Source organism: Panulirus ornatus, chromosome 6 (assembly GCF_036320965.1).
Source record: "Panulirus ornatus isolate Po-2019 chromosome 6, ASM3632096v1, whole genome shotgun sequence".
Classification (NCBI taxonomy): Eukaryota; Metazoa; Arthropoda; class Malacostraca; order Decapoda; family Palinuridae; genus Panulirus; species Panulirus ornatus.
In genome coordinates this window covers 755,784-776,322 of record NC_092229.1, presented here as the reverse complement: position 1 = coordinate 776,322, position 20,539 = coordinate 755,784, and the positions used below count along the sequence as shown (strand labels likewise).

The 20,539-nt window shown below is 41.2% G+C and overlaps 1 protein-coding gene across 4 annotated transcripts in view; it reads right to left on the bottom strand.

The window, feature by feature from the left end:
* Positions 1–20,539, bottom strand: part of beta-Man (beta-mannosidase) — a 123,556-nt gene that overhangs the window by 26,129 nt on the left and 76,888 nt on the right. For all 4 annotated transcript variants that reach the window (XR_011712854.1, XM_071662334.1, XM_071662333.1 and 1 more), the window contains 3 exons: positions 16,693–16,870; positions 14,035–14,182; positions 13,798–13,886 (listed from right to left, as the gene is read on the bottom strand). Coding sequence is in view for 3 of the 4 variants with exons in the window: in XM_071662334.1 (XP_071518435.1) it covers positions 13,798–13,886; positions 14,035–14,182; positions 16,693–16,870 (415 nt within the window). In the remaining variant the exon portion in view is untranslated. The remainder of the gene's footprint in view (positions 1–13,797; positions 13,887–14,034; positions 14,183–16,692; positions 16,871–20,539) is intronic.

Sequence of the window (20,539 nt, the reverse complement as noted above, 5' to 3'; positions counted from 1 at the left end):
ATAATATATAAAGCACTACACTTTGCGCTACCTTGCAAACGCGGGAGACAGCGACAAAGTAAAAAAAAAAAAAAAAAAAAAAAAAAAAAAAAAAACTACACTTGGTAAAGAACTACAATATATAAAGCACTACACTTGGCAAAGAATTATAATATATAAAGCACTACACTTGCTAAAGAACTATAATACATAAAGCAATACACTTGGTAAAGAACTATAATATATAAAGCACTACACTTGGTAAAGAACAATAGAATTTAGAGATGTATAGACTGCATAGACTTACAGTATGTAAAGAACAAGATATAAAGGTGTATAGACTGTAAGGACCTACAATATATAAAGAACTGCGGTACTTAAAGTATTACAAGAAGTAAAGAACTACACCATGTAAATAACTACAATATGTAAAGAATGGCAAAACATAAAGAATTTCAATATGTAGAGAACTATAATACATAAAGCACTACACTTTGTAAAGAACTATAAAATTTAGAGATGTATAGACAGTATAGTACAGACTTACAATATGTAAAGAACAAGATATAAAGGTGCATAGACTGTGAGGACCTAAAATATTTAAAGAACTACACCATGTAAATAACTACAATATGTAAAACCGGCAAAATGTAAAGAAATACAATATGTAAAGAACTACAAGATATAAAGATATATAGGCTACAAAGAACTACAAGATATAAAGATATATAGGCTACAAAGAACTACAAGATATAAAGATATATAGGCCACAAAGAACTACAATATGTAAAGAGCTACAAGATATCAAGATATATAGGCTGCAAAGAACTACATTATGTAAAGAACTACAAGATATATAGGCTACAAAGAAATACATTATGTAAAGAACTATGAGATATAAAGATATATAGGCTATAAAGAACTACATTATGTAAAGAACTACAAGATATAAAGGTATATATGCTACAAAGACCTACATTATGTAAAGAACTACAATAGATAAACAAAGTAAATCTGTAAAGAACTACAATATACATTCAGGGAAATGTCAGTGTGAAGTTTAATCCAAGAGGTGACTCCTACAATACAAAGTTGAAATGTGTGTTTTTTCTTGTTTGCCTTATGACAGATTGTCTTTATGTAACATGAGTGTTTGTCTAGTGATCATATTAAGGTAATGTTAGTCTTTGTCTTGATATGTGCTCGAACTTACCTCCAGTACTCTACACAGAACATCTCTATACCTGATAATTCGACCCACATTTGTACAACCTTTCCTTTCTTTTAATGATGTAGTTATTTCTGGTCACTAAATCTCTCATATGAAGAAACTGTCATTCATTATTTGTTCATAATCATTTAGCATATTGTGAGTTAGTAAAGTTCCAAGTGTTCACTTGTAAGAAAGAGTAATTCTGTATCAAGAAATTTTATACAAGGCTTATTTCTGGCTAATGATTTTTTTCTTGCTCTATTTTTGTATTTGGTTTAATTTTTTTTTCGTCTTTGAACAAGTTTGGTGACCAGATGTGAAAAACATGTACAAAATCTGGGATGATTAAGGCACTGGGAATAGTAACTTCTTTTTTTTTTTTTTTTTACTTTGTCGCTGTCTCTTGCGTTAGTGAGGTAGCGCAAGGAAACAGACGAAAGAATGGCCCAACCCACCAATATACACATGTATATACATACATGTCCACACACGCAAATATACATACCTATACATCTCAACATATACATATATATACACACACAGACATATACATATATACACATATACATAATTCATACTGTCTACCTTTATTCATTCCCATCGCCACCTCGCCACACATGAAATAACAACCCCCTCCAGCCGCATGTGCGCGAGGTAGCGCTAGGAAAAGAAAACGAAGACCACATTCGTTCACATTGTCTCTAGCTGTCATGTAATAATGCACCGAAACACAGCTCCCTTTCCACATCCACACCCCACACAACTTTCCATGGTTTACCTCAGACACTTCACATGCCCTGGCTCAATCCATTGACACCATGTTGACCCCGGTATACCACATCATTCCAATTCACTCTATTCCTTGCATGCCTTTCACCCTCCTGCATGCTCAGGCCCCAATCACTCAAAATCTTTTTCACTCCATCTTTCCACCTCCAATTTGGTCTCCCACTTCTCCTCGTTCCCTCCACCTCTGACCCATATATCCACTTGGTCAATCTTTCCTCACTCATTCTCTCCATGTGACCAAACCATTTCAAAACACCCTCTTCTGCTCTCTCAACCACACTCTTTTTATCACCACACATCTCTCTTACCCTATCATTACTTATTCGATCAAACCACCTCACACCACATATTGTCCTCAAACATCTCATTTCCAGCACATCCACCCTCCTCGACACACTTCTATCTACAGCCCACGCCTCGCAACCATATAACATTGTTGGAACCACTATTCCTTCAAACATACCCAGTTTTGCTTTCCGAGATAATGTTCTCGACTTCCACACATTCTTCAACGCTCCCAGAACTTTTGCCCCCTCCCCCACCCTATGATTCACTTCCGCTTCCATGGTTCCATCCGCTGCCAAATCCACTCCAAGATATCTACACTTCACTTCCTCCAGTTTTTCTCCATTCAAACTTACCTCCCAGTTGACTTGTCCCTTAACCCTACTGTACCTAATAACCTTGCTCTTATTCACATTCACTCTCAGCTTTCTTCTCTCACACACTTTACCAAACTCAGTCACCAGCTTCTGCAGTTTCTCACATGAATCAGCCACCAGCGCTGTATCATCAGCGAACAACAACTGACTCACTTCCCAAGCTCTCTCATCCACAACAGACTGCATACTTGCCCCTCTTTCCAAAACTCTTGCATTCACCTCCCTAACAACCCCATCCATAAACAAATTAAACAACCATGGAGACATCACACACCCCTGCCGCACACCAACATTCACTGAGAACCAATCACTTTCCTCTCTTCCTGCACGTACACGTGTCTTACATCCTCGATAAAAACTTTTCACTGCTTCTAACAATTTGCCTCCCACACCATATATTCTTAATACCTTCCACAGAGCATCTCTATCAACTCTATCATATGCCTTCTCCATATCCATAAATGCTACATACAAATCCATTGCTTTTCTAGGTACTTCTCACATACATTCTTCAAAGCAAACACCTGATCCACACATCCTCTACCACTTCTGAAACCACACTGCTCTTCCCTAATCTGATGCTCTGTACATGCCTTCACCCTCTTAATCAATACCCACCCATATAATTTCCCAGGAATACTCAACAAACTTATACCTCTGTAATTTGAGCACTCACTTTTATCCTCTTTGCCTTTGTACAATGGCACTATGCAAGAATTCCACCAATCCTCAGGCACTTCACCATAAGTCATACATACATTAAATAACCTTAGCAACCAGTCTACAATACAGTCACCACATTTTTAAATAAATTCCACTGCAATACCATCCAAACCTGCTAACTTGCTGACTTTCATCTTCTGCAAAGCTTTTACTACCTCTTCTCTGTTTGCCAAATCATTCACCTAACCCTCTCACTTTGCACACCACCTCGACCAAAGCACCCTATATCTGCCACTCTATCATCAAACACATTCAACAAACCTTCAAAATACTCACTCCATGTCCTTCTCACATCACCACTACTTGTTATCACCTACCCATTAGCCCGCTTCACTGAAGTTCCCATTTGTTCCCTTGTCTTATGCACTTTATTTACCTCCTTCCATGAATTATCACTATCAACATATCCTCTACAACACAGCTCTCACATATTTCCCCCTCTTGCAGCAACCCTCAAAAACACCTAGTAATCTGCTATACTTTGTCGCTGTCTCCCCCGTTAGTGAGGTAGAGCAAAGAAACAGATGAAAGAATGGCCCAACCCACCCACATACACATGTATATACATACACGTCCACACACGCACATATACATACCTGTACACCTCAACGTATACATATATACACATGTACTTAATTCATACTTTCTGCCTTTATTCATTCCCATCGCCATCCTGCCACACATGAAATGAAAACCCCCTCCCCCGCATGTGCGCGAGGTAGCACTAGGAAAAAACAACAAAGACCACATTTGTTCACACTAAGTCTCTAGCTGTCATGTATAATGCACCGAAACCAGAGCTCACTTTCCACATCCAGGCCCCACAAAACGTTCCATGGTTTACCCCAGACACTTCACATGCCCTAGTTCAATCCATTGACAGCATGTCGACCCCGGTATACCACATCATTCCAATTCACTCTATTCCTTATACGACTTTCACCCTCCTGCATGTTCATGCCCCGATCACTTAAAATCTTTTTCACTCCATCTTTTCACCCTCCTGCATGTTCAGGCCCCGATCACTTAAAATCTTTTTCACTCCATCTTTCCACCTCCAATTTAGTCTCCCACTTCTCTTTCTCTCCACCTCTGACACATATATCCTCTTGGTCAATCTTTCCTCACTCATTCTCTCCACGTGACCAAACCATTTCCAAACACCCCCTTCTGCTCTCTCAACCACGCTCTTTTTATTACCACACATCTCTCTTACCTTTCATTACTAGTCGATCAAACCATCTCACACCACATGTAGTCCTCAAACATCTCATTTCCAGCACATCGAACCTCCTCCGCACAACTCTATCTATAGCCCACGCCTCACAACCATATAACATTGTTGGAACCACCATTCCGTCAAACATACCCATTTTTGCTTTCCAAGATAACATTCTCGACTTCCATACATTTTTCAACGCTCCCAGAACTTTTGCCCCCTCTCCCACCCTATGATTCACTTCCATGGAGATGGAGTGAGTATTTTGAAGGTTTGTTGAATGTGTTTGATGATAGAGTGGCAGATATAGGATGTTTTGGTCGAGGTGGTGTGCAAAGTAAGAGGGTTAGGGAGAATGATTTGGTAAACAGAGAAGAGGTAGTAAAAGCTTTGCGGAAGATGAAAGCCGGCAAGGTAGCGGGTTTGGATGGTATTGCAGTGGAAATATTAAAAAGGGGGTGACTGTATTGTAGACTGGTTGGTAAGGTTATTCAATGTATGTATGACTCATTGTGAGGTGCCTGAGGATTGGTAGAATGCTTGCATAGTCCCATTGTACAAAGGCAAAGGGGATAAAAGTGAGTGCTCAAATTTCAGAGGTATAACTTTGTTGAGTATTCCTGGGAAATTATATGGGAAGGTATTGATTGAGAGGGTGAAAGCATGTACAGAGCATCAGATTGGGGAAGAGCAGTGTGGTTTCAGAAGTGGTAGAGGATGTGTGGATCAGGTGTTTGCTTTGAAGAATATATGTGAGAAATACTTAGAAAAGCAAATGAATTTGTATGTAGCATTTATGGATCTGGAGAAGGCATATGATAGAGTTGATAGAGATGCTCTGTGGAAGGTATTGAGAATATATGGTGTGGGGGCAAGTTGTTAGAAGCAGTGAAAAGTTTTTATCGAGGATGTAAGGCTTGTGTACGTGTAGGAAGAGGAAAGTGATTGGTTCTCAGTGAATGTAGGTTTGCGGCAGGGGTGTGTGATGTCTCCATGGTTGTTCAATTTGTTTATGGATGAGGTTGTTAGGGAGGTGAATGCAAGAGTTTTGGAAAGAGGGGCAAGTATGCAGTCTGTTGTGGATGAGAGAGCTTGGGAAGTGAGTCGGTTGTTTTCCACTGATGATACAGCGCTGGTGGCTGATTCATGTGAGAAACTGCAGAAGCTGGTGACTGAGTTTGGTAAAGTGTGTGAAAGAAGAAAGTTAAGAGTAAATGTGAATAAGAGCAAGGTTATTAGGTACAGTAGGGTTGAGGGACAAGTCAACTGGGAGGTAAGTTTGAATGGAGGAAAACTGGAGGAAGTGAAGTGTTTTAGATATCTGGGAGTGGATCTGGCAGCGAATGGAACCATGGAAGCGGAACTGAATCATAGGGTGGGGGAGGGGGTGAAAGTTCTGGGAGCATTGAAGAATGTGTGGAAGTCAAGAATATCATCTCGGAAAGCAAAAATGGGTATGTTTGAAGGAGTAGTGGTCCCAACAATGTTATATGGTTCTGAGGTGTGGGCTATAGATAGAATTGTGTGGAGGGTGGATGTGCTGGAAATGAGATGTTTGAGGACAATATGTGGTTTGAGGTGGTTTGATCGAGTAAGTAATAATAGGGTAAGAGAGATGTGTGGAAATAAAAAGAGTGTGGTTGAGAGAGCAGAGGAGGGTATTTTGAAATGGTTTGGTCACCTCAAGAGAATGAGTGAGGAAAGATTGACCAAGAGGATATATGTGTCAGAGGTGGAGGGAACGAGGAGAAGTGAGAGACCAAATTGGAGGTGGAAGATGGAGTGAAAAAGATTTTGAGTGAAGCATCTGGGGTAAGCCATGGAAAGTTCTGTGGGGCCTGGATGTGGAAAGGGAGCTGTGGTTTCAGTGCATTATACATGACAGCTAGAGACTGAGTGTGATCAAATGTGGCCTTTGTTGTCTTTTCCTAGCGCTACCTCACACACATGCGAGGAAGGGGGTTGTCATTTCATGAGTGGCAGGGTGGAGATTGGAATGAATAAAGGCAGACTATGAATTATGTACATGTGTATATATGTTTATGTCTGTGTGTGTGTATATATATGTATGTGTTGAGATGTATAGGTATGTATATTTGCGTGTGTGGACGTGAATGTATATACATGTGTATGTGGGTGGGTTGGGCCATTCTTTCGTCTGTTTCCTTGCACTACCTCGCTAACGTGGGAGACAGCGACAAAGCAAAATAAATAAATAAATGAAAAATATATAAATATATTTCTTTTTATTAAACTTTATCGCTGTCTCCCACATTAGCTAGGTAGCGCAAGGAAACAGACGGAAGAATGGCCCAACCCACCCACAAACACATGTATATACATACTCGTCCACACACACACATATACATACCTATACATTTCAACGTATACATATATATACATTCACAAACACATAGTATGTTTGAGGAAAGGAACCTGGATGTTTAGGCTATGAGTGAAACGAAGCTCGAGGGAAAGAGTGGTTTGGGAATGTTTTAGGAGTAAAGTCAGGGGTTGGTGAGAGGACAAGAGCAAAGGAAGGAGCAGCATGACTCCTGAAACAGGAGTTGTGTGAGTATGTGATAGAGTGTAAGAAAGTAAACTCTAAATTGATATGGGTAAAAGTGAAAGTGGATGGAGAGAGATGGGTGATTATTGGGGCCTATGCACCTGGGCAAGAGAAGAAAGATCATGAGAGGCAAGTGTTTTGGGAGCAGTTGAGTGAGTTTGTTAGAAGTTTTGATGCATGAGACCGGGTTATAGTGATGGGTGATTTGAATGCAAAGGTGAGTAATGTGACAGTTGAGGGAAATAATTGGTGCACATGGGGTGTTCAATGTTGTAAATGGAAATGGTGAAGACCTTGTAGATTTATGTGCTAAAAAGGGACTGGTGATTGAGAATACCTGGTTTAAAAAGAGAGATATACATAAGTATACGCATGTAAGTAGGATAGATGGCCAGAGAGCATTATTGGATTACGTGTTAATTGATAGGCGCATGAAAAAGAGACTTTTGGAAGTTAATGTGCTGAGAGGTGCAACTGGAGGTATGTCTCATCATTATCTTGTGGAGGCGAAGGTGAAGATTTGTAGAGGTTTTCAGGAAAGAAGAGAGAATGTTGGGGTGAAAAGAGTGGTGAGAGTAGGTGAACTTGGGAAGGAGACTTGTGTGAGGAAGTACCAGGAGAGACTGAGTGCAGAATGGAAAAAGGTGAGAGCAAAGGACATAAGGGGAGTGGGGGAGGAATGGGATGTATTTAGGAAAGCAGTGATAGTTTGCGCAAAAGATGCTTGTGGCATGGGAAGCATGGGAGGTGGGCAGATAAGAGAGGGTAGTGAGTGGCAGGATGAAGAAGTAAGATTATTAGTAAAAGAGAAGAGAGAGGCATTTAGATGCTTTTTGTAGGGAAATAGTGCAAATGACTGGGAGATGTATAAAAAAAGAGGCAGGAGGTCAAGAGAAAGGTGCAAGAGGTGAAAAAGAGGGCAAATGAAAGTTGGGGTGAGAGAGTATCATTAAATTTTAGGGAGAATAAAAAAATATTTTGGAAGGAGGTAAATAAAAAGCATAAGACAAGAGAATAAATGGGAACATCGGTGAAGGGGGCTAATGGGGAGGTGATAACAAGTAGTAGTGATGTGAGAAGGAGATGGAGTGAGTATTTTGAAGGTTTGTTGAAAGTGTTAGATGATAGAGTGGCAGATATAGGATGTTTTGGTCGAGGTGGTGTGCAAAGTGAGAGGGTCAGGGAGAATGATTCGATAAACAGAGAAAAGGTAGTGAAAGCTTAGCGGAAGATGAAAGCCAGCAAGGCGGTGGGTTTGGATGGTACTGCATTGAAATTTATTAAAATAGGGGTGACTGTTTTTTTGACTGGTTGTGAGGATATTCACTGTCTGTATGGCTCATAGTGAAGTGCCTGAGGATTGGCAGAATGCATGCATAGTGCCATTGTACAAAGGCAAAGGGGATAAAAGTGAGTATTCAAATTACAGAGGTATAGGTTTGTTCAGTATTCCTGGGAAATTATATGGGAGGGTATTGATTGAGAGGGTGAAGGCATGTACAGAGCATCAGATTGGGGAAAAGCAGTGTGGTTTCAGAAGTGGTGGAGGATGTATGGATCAGGTGTTTGCTTTGAAGAATGTACTACGTTTGTGAATCAAGAACCATTGCAACACAAACCTCGCCAGGTGGTAGAGTGTCCCGCAGTGTATCAAGACAGACTTCCCCAGAACTTTTTTAAAGGGGAAGTAAATGTTTATAGTAGTGTTACTGGAGTGATAGTTTTCATACATGGTGCTTTGACAAGAAAATAGTGAAATTGGAAAAAAAAAAATGTAGCTTAGACATTGAAGCTTATTGATACAGTGGTTAAATTGATGAGAACTACTATTGACGTTTGTGTAAAAAAATTAAACATTTCCCTTTTCCATAGCCAGAGGTTGAACCATTATGTGACATTCATTTTCTCATTTCATTTCAAGCTAGAAGTTTCAGTTTTCTAAATTATTTCTTACTTTTTTCATATGTATATATATGTATATGTGTGTGTGTGTGTATATGTGTGTGTGTATGTGAGAAATACTTTGAAAAATAAGAGGATTTGTATGTAGCATTCATGGATCTGGAGAAAGCATATGATAGAGTTGACAGAGATCCTCCATAGAAGGTATTAAGAGTATATGGTGTGGGAGGCAAGTTGCTAGAAGCAGTGAAAAGTTTTTATCAAAGTTTTGGAGAGAGAGGCAAGTATGCAGTCTGTTCTGGATGAGAGGGCTTGGGAAGTGAGTCAGTTGTTGGTCGGTAATGATACAGTGCTTTTGGCTGATCCAGGTGAGAAACTACAGAAGCTGGTGACTGAGTCTGGTATAATGTGTGAAAGAGGAAAGCTGAGAGTAAATGTGAATAAGAGCAAGGTTTTTAGGTACAGTAGGGTTGAGGGATAAGTCAATTGGGAGGTAAGTTTGAATGGAGAAAAACTGGAGGATGTGAAGTGTTTTAGATATCTAGGTGTGGATTTGGCACCGGATGGAACCATGGAAGCAGAAGTGAGTCACAGGGTGGGGGAGGGGGCAAAAGTTTTGGAAGCATTGAAAAATGTGTGGAAGGCAAGAACATTATCTCGGAAAGCAAAAGTGGGTATGCTTGAAGAAATAGTGGTTCCAATAATGTTATATGGTTGCAAGTTGTGGGCTATAGATAGAGTTGTGCGGAGAGGGTGGATGTGTTGGAAATGAGATGTTTGAGGACAATGTGTGGTGTGAAGTGGTTTGCTCGAGTAAGTTATGAAAGGGTAAGAGAGATGTGTGATAACAAAAAGAGTGTGGTTGAGAGAGCAGAAGAGGGTGTATTGAAATGGTTTGGTCACATGGAGAGAATGAGTGAGGAAAGATTGACAAAGAGGGTACATGTGTCAGAGGAGGAGGGAACAAGGAGAAGTGGGAGACCAAACTGGAGGTGGAAGGATGGAGTGAAAAAGATTCTAAGTGATCGGGGCCTGAGCATGTAAGGGGGTGAAAGGCATACAAGGAATAGAGTGAATTAGAACAATGTGGTATACTGGGGTGGACGTACTGTCAATGGATTGAATCAGGGTACATTAGAAACGTCTGGGGTAAACCATGGAAAGTTTTTTGGGGCCTGGATGTGGAAAGGGAGCTGTGGTTTCGGTGCATTATTCATGCCAGCTAGAGACTGAGTGTGAACGAATGTGGCCTTTGTTGTCTTTTCCTAGCGCTACATTGCACGCATGTGGGGGGAGGGGGGTGTCATTTTCATGTGTGGCAGGGTGGCGACGGGCATGAATAAAGGCAGGAAGTATGAATTAAGTATTTGTGTATAAATGTATATATATGATCCCTGGGGACAGGGGAGAGAGAATACTTCCCACGTATTCCCTGTGTGTCGCAGAAGGTGATGAAAAGGGGAGGGAGTGGAGGGTTGGAAATCCTCCCCTCTTGTTTTACTTTTTCCAAAAGAAGGAACAGAGAAGGAGGCTAAATGAGGATATTCCCTCTAAGGCTCTGTCCTCTGTTCTTAATGTTACCTCGCTAATGTGGGAAATGGCGATTGTGTATGGAAAAAATAAATACATATATTTATAATTTTTTATTTTACTTGTTCACCGTTTCCCGCGTGAGCGAGGTAGCACCAGAAAACAGACAAAGAATGGCCCATCCACTCATATACACTTATATACATAAACGCTCAACATACACATATACATACATGTACATATACACATATACATACATAGATATACACATATACATACATAGATATACACATATACATACAGAGATATACACAGACATATAAATATATACACAGGTACATATTCATAATTGCTTGCCTTCATCTATTCCTGGTGTTACCCTGCCCCACAGGAAACAGCATCAATACTCCCTGCTTCAGCGAGGTAGTGCCAGGAAAACAGACCAAAAAGGTCACATTCACTCACATTCAGTCTCTAGCTGTCATGTGTAATGAACCTGAACTAGGCGCCCATTTTATCGACCAACTCCAAGGGGTGGATGTCATTCATAGTGGCTGGCCAAGCATCTACACTCACAATTCCGGTTCAAAGGTGACATTTGTGTTTATTCTAAATTCAGCACACCTGTTGCACATCTCAAGAATCCCGGTTCAAAGGTGACATTTGTGTTTATTCTAAATTCAGCACACCTGTTGCACATCTCAAGAATCTTGAGTTCCCACATTTTTTATTTTGATATGTGGCTCAAGGTCATCTCCCAAATTTCATATGTTTCCACTGTTTCGCTTGCTACTTTCCTAATTCTATGATTTTTTTTTTACCTTTCTTCGACTAAACTGCCATGAGACTGGCATCCTCTCACCCGCAAGCCAAGATCCTCCACTAAGGGGATGTAAAAGTTCACCATAGGAAATGGCTGAATTCCTCCCATTCTCCATTCTCAATGATCTAAAGCAAATTACCTCCCACTCTACCCATATCCCTGACTGTTGTGACCACTCTCCTAATATTCTGGATCTGTTTTTCATTTCTAATCCATCCTGTTGAAACTTCACAAACTTGCCCCTAGTTGGTTCATCTGATCACACTCTCACAACTGAACCTATTTCAACGGCACCTCCTCATTCAGCAGCCCCTTCTAAGTGTAAATACTGGCACCTCACCGAAGCTGCCTGGAGTAAGTTACAAAAATTCTCTTCTAACTTCCCTTGGGTACATTACTGTCTCTTATGTAGTGATGCTTTGGATCCATCCTCAACTCCCATATCCTTAGACATCTTGAATCTCAGAGTCTTCTCTATTTTCACCAGTATGGCTTCCATAAGGCAAAATCCACTGGTGACATTCTCTCCCATCTTACTAATGTCTGGTCATCATCTCTGAAAGATTTTGGTGAGTCATGTGTAGTGGCCCTTGACATATCCAAAGCTTTGGACAGGATATGACATTGGGGCCTCATATCTAAAGTCCCCTCTTCTTGCTTCCCTCCCTCACTTTGCTCCTTCATATCTAGCTTCCTCTCCAGTCAATCTATCTCTGTGGATATTGATGGATCAGCCTTTCTCCATCAACAGCAGCATCCCTTATGGTTCTGTTCTGTCTCCTACACTTTCTCCTTTTTAACAGTGATTTCCTCTCTTCCACAAATAACCAAATGCAATCATACTCTGACGACTCAAAACCGCCTTCATGCACATCCTTCAATTCTGCTCCTTCTCTCACTCGATCTGCATCTCTTCTTGACACAACTTCCAAAATAAACTTATAATTGGACAGGATGTCTCAGTAGGGTTTACCCATAGAATGGGACAGGATATCTCAGTAGGGTTTACTCATTTTCCAATCAAAAACTCCTTGCAACTTTTCACTCTGATGGTTCTGTAATTCCACCTCCTAACTCAATGAACATACTTGGTATTACTGTAATATTCACTTTCTTCAATATACCACATTACAGGAATAGCTAAGTCTGCCTCTAAGAAACTGGGAGTTATTTAGATGCCGAAATTTATCTTCTGAACAGTTGCTTCATTTTCCAAAGGAATGATCCTTCCTTGTATGCAGTGAAGTTCTCACATCTTGGGTGGTTCTAGCTCTTCATCCTTACTTGACAGAGTTAAGTCATATGCAGTCCTACTTATAAACTCTCCCAGACAAACTTCCAAACATGACCCGCTTACCCTACACTGTGATGTTAGTTTATTTCCCCTTTCTATGGTTGTTACCTTGGTTTTTGCTCCTGAAAGCTGGATGTTTATGTGCCCCCACCACTAGCTAGGCCATGCAAGCTGCTGAGTCATATGATTATTGTGAGGCCGTTGGCAACTCAAGGGTGGGACATTTTGATTAACGGTTCTTTCCCTACACCTAAAAGCTTTATAACTCTCTACCCTCTCATGTCTTTCTCAGAAACTATAAACTGTCACATTCTAAATGACAGGTTTTTCACTTCCACAATCCGAATGTATTTTCCCTTGTTTCTTATTTTCCCTTTCTCAATCCTCTCCATATTTCACTTAAGGCCCGGCCTTGATGTGGACTTTTGTCCATGACTGGAGCCTTCAACATAAACATAATCTATAATAAATTGTGGCTAACCTAGCTATTTACATCTGTAATTAAAAGTAGGTAACCAAACATTATATAACTAATATTTTCTTAACATGCACTACCTCATCTACACTAATATCCATTTCACATGTCTCTCACTACTGTTATTGTCCAAATCACTCAGAATCCTCAAGCAGTCTTCCTTTGACTGGGTCTTATTTCCTAATCTAGTGTTATTAGCAGATTCTTAAATTCTACTGGTGATTCCCATCTCCAGACCATTTATGTGATTAACAAAGAGGATGTGTCCCAAGACTAAACTCTGTGATGCCCCACTTGTGACATGAGCCAGTTGGAACCTGTCTCAGGTTCAGCTCATCTGGCAATAGAAAGTAAAGTCGATTCTTGATAGTTTTGACAATGAATACTACTTTTACATCTTGGGGAATTCTAGCTTTGAGTACTTATTTGACACACACACACACACACACACATTGTCTGATATTCTCCAAGTCATTCATGGTAAGTATGTCATTCAGAAAATGATATATTACATCTCCAGTTCTACATAGTGTTGGCTTGAAGCTTACATGCTAAACAGAATGTGAAGGTCTGATATCAGGGAGCTTACCAGACAATCAAGAATACTGTTAAAACTTACCTGATCCTCTACTCGATATAGAGAAACTAAAACAGGAGAGAAGAACTTTTTGGAATAATAGTGTAACATCTTCCAGCGACCACCATACTCTGAAGGAACCAGAACATGTATTTCAATATCATAACAAGACAAATCATTTCACTGACTAGAATCCTATGTCCTTAAAAGGGTATTTGTATAACAATAAAGTGATAGTTACTTGAACACATTTACTAAACATTGCTGCTCATCACCTACCAATAGAGGCCCAGGAGGCACCTGGCCATATATCATTGAGCTGCCAGTAAAGTGCCCCACTGGTGTAGCCTTCCCCATTTTCTGCCAACTCGCTCATCCACCGACGATAGAACTCTGTTTCTGTTTTTACAGCCACTGCCTGGTGGATCTATGGCAAGGCAAGAATGAGGATGAAAATGAATTTGTAATTTTTTGGTAAATACATTGAGATATCAATCAGGTGTCACACTGCTATGTTAATCAGGTGTCCCACTGTCATGTTAATCATGACATGTCACACTGCTATGTTAATCAGGAGGTATCACACTGTCATGTTAATCAGGTGTCACACTGCTATGTTAATCAAGAGGTGTCACACTGTCATGTTAATCAGAAGGTGTCACACTGCTATGTTAACCAAGGGGTGTCAGTTATCATAAGGGATCAGGAATGGTGTTAACTAACAGGTGTACAGGGAGAGTTTCTGAAAATCACCAGGGATATCCCTGTGTGTGGCAGCTTCACCTTCCTGTCTCCCACCACGCTGGACTACAGAGGAGGCAGGTTGTCACCTGGACTACAGATGAGGTATGTTATCACCTGGACTAAAGAGGAGGCAGGTTGTCACCTGGACTACAGAGGAGGCAGGTTGTCACCTGGACTATAGAGGAGGTAGGTTGTCATCTGGACTACACAGGAGGCAGGTTGTCACCTAGACTATACAGAAGGTAGGTTGTCCCCTGGACTACAGAGGAGGTAGGTTGTCACCTGGACTACAGAGGAGGTAGGTTATCACCTGGACTACAGAGAAGGTAAGTTGTCACCTGCAATACAGAGGAGGTAGGTTGTCACCTGGACTACAGAGGAGGCAGGTTGTCACCTGGACTACAGAGGAGGCAGGTTGTCACCTGGACTACAGAGGAGGCAAGTTGTCACCTGGACTACAGAGGTGTTAGGTTGTCACCTGGACTACAGATGAGGTAGGTTATCACCTGGACTAAAGAGGAGGCAGGTTGTCACCTGGACTACAGATGAGGCAGGTTATCACCTGGACTAAAGAGGAGGCAGGTTGTCACCTGGACTACAGAGGAGGCAGGTTGTCACCTGGACTATAGAGGAGGTAGGTTGTCATCTGGACTACACAGGAGGCAGGTTGTCACCTGGACTATATAGAAGGTAGGTTGTCCCCTGGACTACAGAGGAGGTAGGTTGTCACCTGGACTACAGAGGAGGTAGGTTGTCACCTGGACTACAGAGGAGGTAGGTTGTCACCTGGAGGCAGGTTGTCACCTGGACTACAGAGGAGGTTGATTGTCACCTGGAGGCAGGTTGTCACCTGGAGGCAGGTTGTCACCTGGACTACAGAGGAGGTAGGTTGTCACCTGAAGGCAGGTTGTCACCTGGACTACAGAGGAGGTTGATTGTCACCTGGAGGCAGGTTGTCACCTGGACTACAGAGGAGGCAGGTTGTCACCTGGACTACAGAGGAGGTTAGGTTGTCACCTGGACTACAGCAGAGGTAGGTTGTCACCTGGACTACAGAGAAGGTAAGTTGTCACCTGGAATACAGAGGAGGTAGGTTGTCACCTGGACTACAGAGGAGGTAGGTTGTCACCTGGACTACAGAGGAGGTGGGTTATCACCTGGACTACAGAAGAGGTAGGTTGTCACCTGGACTACAGATCTGACCCGCATGCACAGAACGAGACACAACACAGCCAGATGTACAAGTTGGTGATATATAATGCATGCCATGATGATCAACATGAATGTGACATAGTTTCATCATGAGTACAACAAGAACACTTAGTGAAGTGTGTGTGTGTGTGTCGCCCTGCCAGGATGACCACATACAAGAGCACAGCGTACGCGTCTGGTATACAGATGACATCTGGCAAAATTAGTCAATCAATCTAGTAAATGTACTCAGTGGCATTTAGTCAATCAATTCAGTAAGTTCATCGTCAATCAGCCAATCAAGAGCTGCATCCATTGGATGATGCCTGTTGTGTATGCCAGTTAAAACTGTGGTCTAGTTGTGTGGTGAACTGTCGTCATGCTTGCACTACGGAAAAGAAATGATCACTCAGAAAAATAATCTGGTAACATCTTTGAGTGGTAACATAACATGACTTATATATCATTAGTTTGTGTGTGGTAACTGACCACATGATGACTGACCATCATCATCATACTTCCATCTCCTTGCAACAGCTAAGCTTTGCAATTCTCTTATTCCATTTGTTTTTACCTCCCTGAATAACCTCCTCATAGAGTCAGGTCTAGTCTACACACACCTGCAGAACCCTGTTGTATGTAACATTATGAGCAGGTGTATCCATGCTGCTTTGGTTAAATGTGCTTGACAACCACAGGAAGGATGACAGATGGTCAAACATTACATCTAGACAGAAATGCAAAAGTTCTGTTCCAAAATAATATGATTGCATCAAAAAATTATTAAACTTTTTTCAATATCATTCACTGAATACACAAAGAAGTCTATATTTTGCAATACATAATGGGAAATGACTCAATGAGGATAAGTTCTCACCTTTGTGTCAGAAAATGCTTGATCTTAATCCATGACTACAATTGTGGTACTTAGAAATCTCTTTATGATGTACGTAAATCTTGACTTACTGTATTGTATACTGATACATGTACTGCCCTACCCACCTGTCCCAGGTAAAGATAATGTTGATACGACAGAAGACTGCCATCCTGGGGTGGCATATGCATGTGTAGGCCAATCTGCAGGGCCAGTTCCTCTTGGCCTCCTGGGTGATGCTGCCGATGATACATCATAACAGAATCCCTGTTCCAGTCCTCTTCTGTTGTCACCTCTTTCATCAACCTATATGACACAAGGTTAGGCAGGAGTAATTCAACAGAAAATCATTACAGCAGTAATATTGTAATGAATCAACATGCAATTATCAATATGATCTTTACACTGAGGATTTAACTGTCATTTCTTTGGAATAGTGATTTAACATTTGTTCTTGTTCACAAGATATAAACTTGGTGTAACTAAGGCACTGGCCATCCATATGACACAGGAAAGAGTGGAGTATACAGGACATACTGTGTATCTCTAGTCTAGTGTGTGTCCTTCAACCATCTGAAAATACAATGATACACAGGGAGGTGGTACATATAAACCATCTGACAATACGATGATACACAAGGAGGTGGTACATATAAACCATTAGACAATATGATGATACACAGGGAGGTGGTACATATAAATCATCAGACAATATGATGATACACAGGGAGGTGGTACATATAAACCATCAGACAATATGAAGATACATAGGGAGGTGGTACATATAAACCATTAGACAATATGATGATACACAGGGAGGTGGTACATATAAACCATCTGACAATACGATGATACACAAGGAGGTGGTACATATAAACCATCAGACAATATGAAGATACACAGGGAGGTGGTACATATAAACCATTAGACAATATGATGATACACAGGGAGGTGGTACATATAAACCATCTGACAATACGATGATACACAAGGAGGTGGTACATATAAACCATTAGACAATATGATGATACACAGGGAGGTGGTACATATAAATCATCAGACAATATGATGATACACAGGGAGGTGGTACATATAAACCATCTGACAATACAATGATACACAGGGAGGTGGTACATATAAACCATCAGACAATACGATGATACACAGGGAGGTGGTACATATAAACCATCTGACAATACGATGATACACAGGGAGGTGGTACATGTAAACCAATACCATGGGGCAACCACCAACAGTGACAATAGAAGCTGCAACTGTGTATCCTCTGGCCAGACTAAAGATCTCAGTGGTAAAGTTTAAGTTAGGTTTACTCTATCTTTTAAGAAAAACTGGAGTCTGATTCATCAGTGCAAAGCATTATCAGCATCAGCCTCCATCTTGGTATCATACAAGTCAATCATGACACTTTCAACACTCAGCCAGAGTATCTATTGACAAGCCTGGCCTCCTGGGCTTGACTTGTTAATCCTTTGGCGTGACAAGAGCAAATGCCTCTCTTGAGCGACAACCGTAATCAAAAGGATTCTGCCCGAGCAACAAATGAAATGTTTGTTGTTCTCTAATGATAATATTACCTTTACATCTCAGGCGCCTCACCACTTGAGCCTCATCTCTTTAGCCCCATCACTTCAGCCTCAGTTCTTGGGCCCCATTTCTTGAGCCTCATCTCCTGACCCTCATCTCTTAAGCCCCATCTCTTTAGCCCCATTTCTTGCGCATCATCTTTTCATCTCCATCTCTTGAGCTTCATCTTTTGAGCCCATTTCTTGGGCCCCATTTCTTGGGCCCCATCTCTTTAGCCCCATTTCTTGAGCTTCATCTTTTCATCCCCATTTCTTGAGCTTCATCTTTTGAGCCCATTTCTTGGGCCCCATCTCTTGAGTCCCATCTCTTAGTCTCATCTATCAAATCTCATCTTTTGAACCATTCTCTTAAGCCCAATCTCTTTAGCACCATCTCTTGATCACCATCTCTTAAGCCTTATCTCTTGAATTCCATCTCTTGAACATTTTCACTTGACCCCACTGAGCTCCATTTTTTGAGCTTCATTTGTTGAGCCCCATGACTTGATACCCATCTCTTAACCTAAACTCATCTCTTGATCCCCATCACTTGAGCCTCATCTCTTGAGCCCCTTCTTTTGAGTAGTCTCTGGTTGTCTGACTTGTTATGGTGTCTGGTTGTCTGACTTGTTGTGGTCTCTGGTTGTCTGACTTGTTATGGTCTCTGGTCGTCTGACTTGTGATGGTATCTGGTTGTCTGACTTGTTATGGTCTCTGGTTGTCTGACTTTTTTAATGTCTGGTTGTATGACTTTTTATAATATCTGGTTCTCTGATTTGTTATGGTCTCTGGTTGTCTGACTTGTTATGGTCTCTGGTTGTCTGACTTCTTATGGTCTCTGGTTGTCTGACTTCTTATGGTCTCTGGTTGTCTGACTTGTTATGATGTCTGGTTGTCTGACTTGTTAAGATGTCTGGTTGTCTGACTTGTTATGGTCTCTGATTGTCTGACTTGTTATGGACTCTGGTTGTCTGACTTGTTATGGTCTCTGGTTGTCTGACTTGTTATGGTCTCTGGTTGTCTGACTTGTTATGGTCTCTGGTTGTCTGACTTGTTATGGTCTCTGGTTGTCTGACTTCTTATGGTCTCTGGTTGTCTGACTTGTTATGGTGTCTGGTTGTCTGACTTGTTATGGTCTCTGGTTGTCTGACTTCTTATGGTCTCTGGTTGTCTGACTTGTTATGGTCTCTAATTGTCTGACTTGTTATGATGTTTGGTTGTCTTACTTGTTACAGTCTGGTTGTCTGACTCATGGTGTCTGGTTGTCTAGCTTATGGTCTCTGGTTGTCTGACTTGTTATGGTCTCTGGTTGTCTGACTTGTTATGATGTCTGGTTGTCTGACTTGTTATTACCTCTGGTTGTCTGACTTGTTATGATGTCTGGTTGTCTGACTTGTTATGATGTCTGGTTGTCTGACTTGTTATGGTGTCTGGTTGTCTGATGTCTTATGGTCTCTGGTTGTCTAACTTGCTATGGTCTCTGGTTGTCTGACTCGTTATGGTGTCTGGCTGTCTGACTTGTTATGGTCTCTGGTTGTTTGATTTGTTATGGTCTCTGGTTGTCTGACTTTTTATGATGTCTGGTTGTCTGACTTGTTATGATGTCTGGTTGTCTGACTTGTTATGGTCTCTGATTGTCTGACTTGTTATGGACTCTGGTTGTCTGACTTGTTATGATGTTTGGTTGTCTGACTTGTTATGGTGTCTGGTTGTCTGACTTGTTATGGTCTCTGGTTGTCAGACTTGTTATGGTCTCTGCTTGTCTGACTTGTTATGGTCTCTGCTTGTCTGACTTGTTATGGTCTCTGGTTGTCTGACTTGTGATGGTCTCTGGTTGTCTGACTTGTTATGGTCTCTGGTTGTCTGACTTGTTATGGTCTCTGGTTGTCTGACTTGTTATGATGTCTGGTTGTCTGACTTGTTCTGGTCTCTGATTGTCTGACTTGTTATGGACTCTGGTTGTCTGACTTGTTATGATGTTTGGTTGTCTGACTTGTTGTGGTGTCTGGTTGTCTGACTTGTTATAATGTCTGGTTGTCTGACTTGTTGTGGTCTCTGGTTATATGACTTGTTATGGTCTCTGGTGGTCTGACTTGTTATGGTCTCTGGTTGTCTGACTTGTTATGGTCTCTGGTTGTCTGACTTGTTATGGTGTCTGGCTGTCTGACTTGTTATGATGTCTGGCTGTCTGACTTGTTATAGTCTCTGGTTGTCTCACTTGTTATAATATCTGGTTGTCTGACTTGATTTGGTGTCTGGTTGTCTGACTTATGTTCTCTGACTTGTTATGATGTCTGGTTGTTTGACTTGTTATGTCTGGTTGACTGACTTGTTATGGTGTCTGGGTGTCTGACTTGTTATGGTCTCTGGTTGTCTGACTTGCTATAGTCTC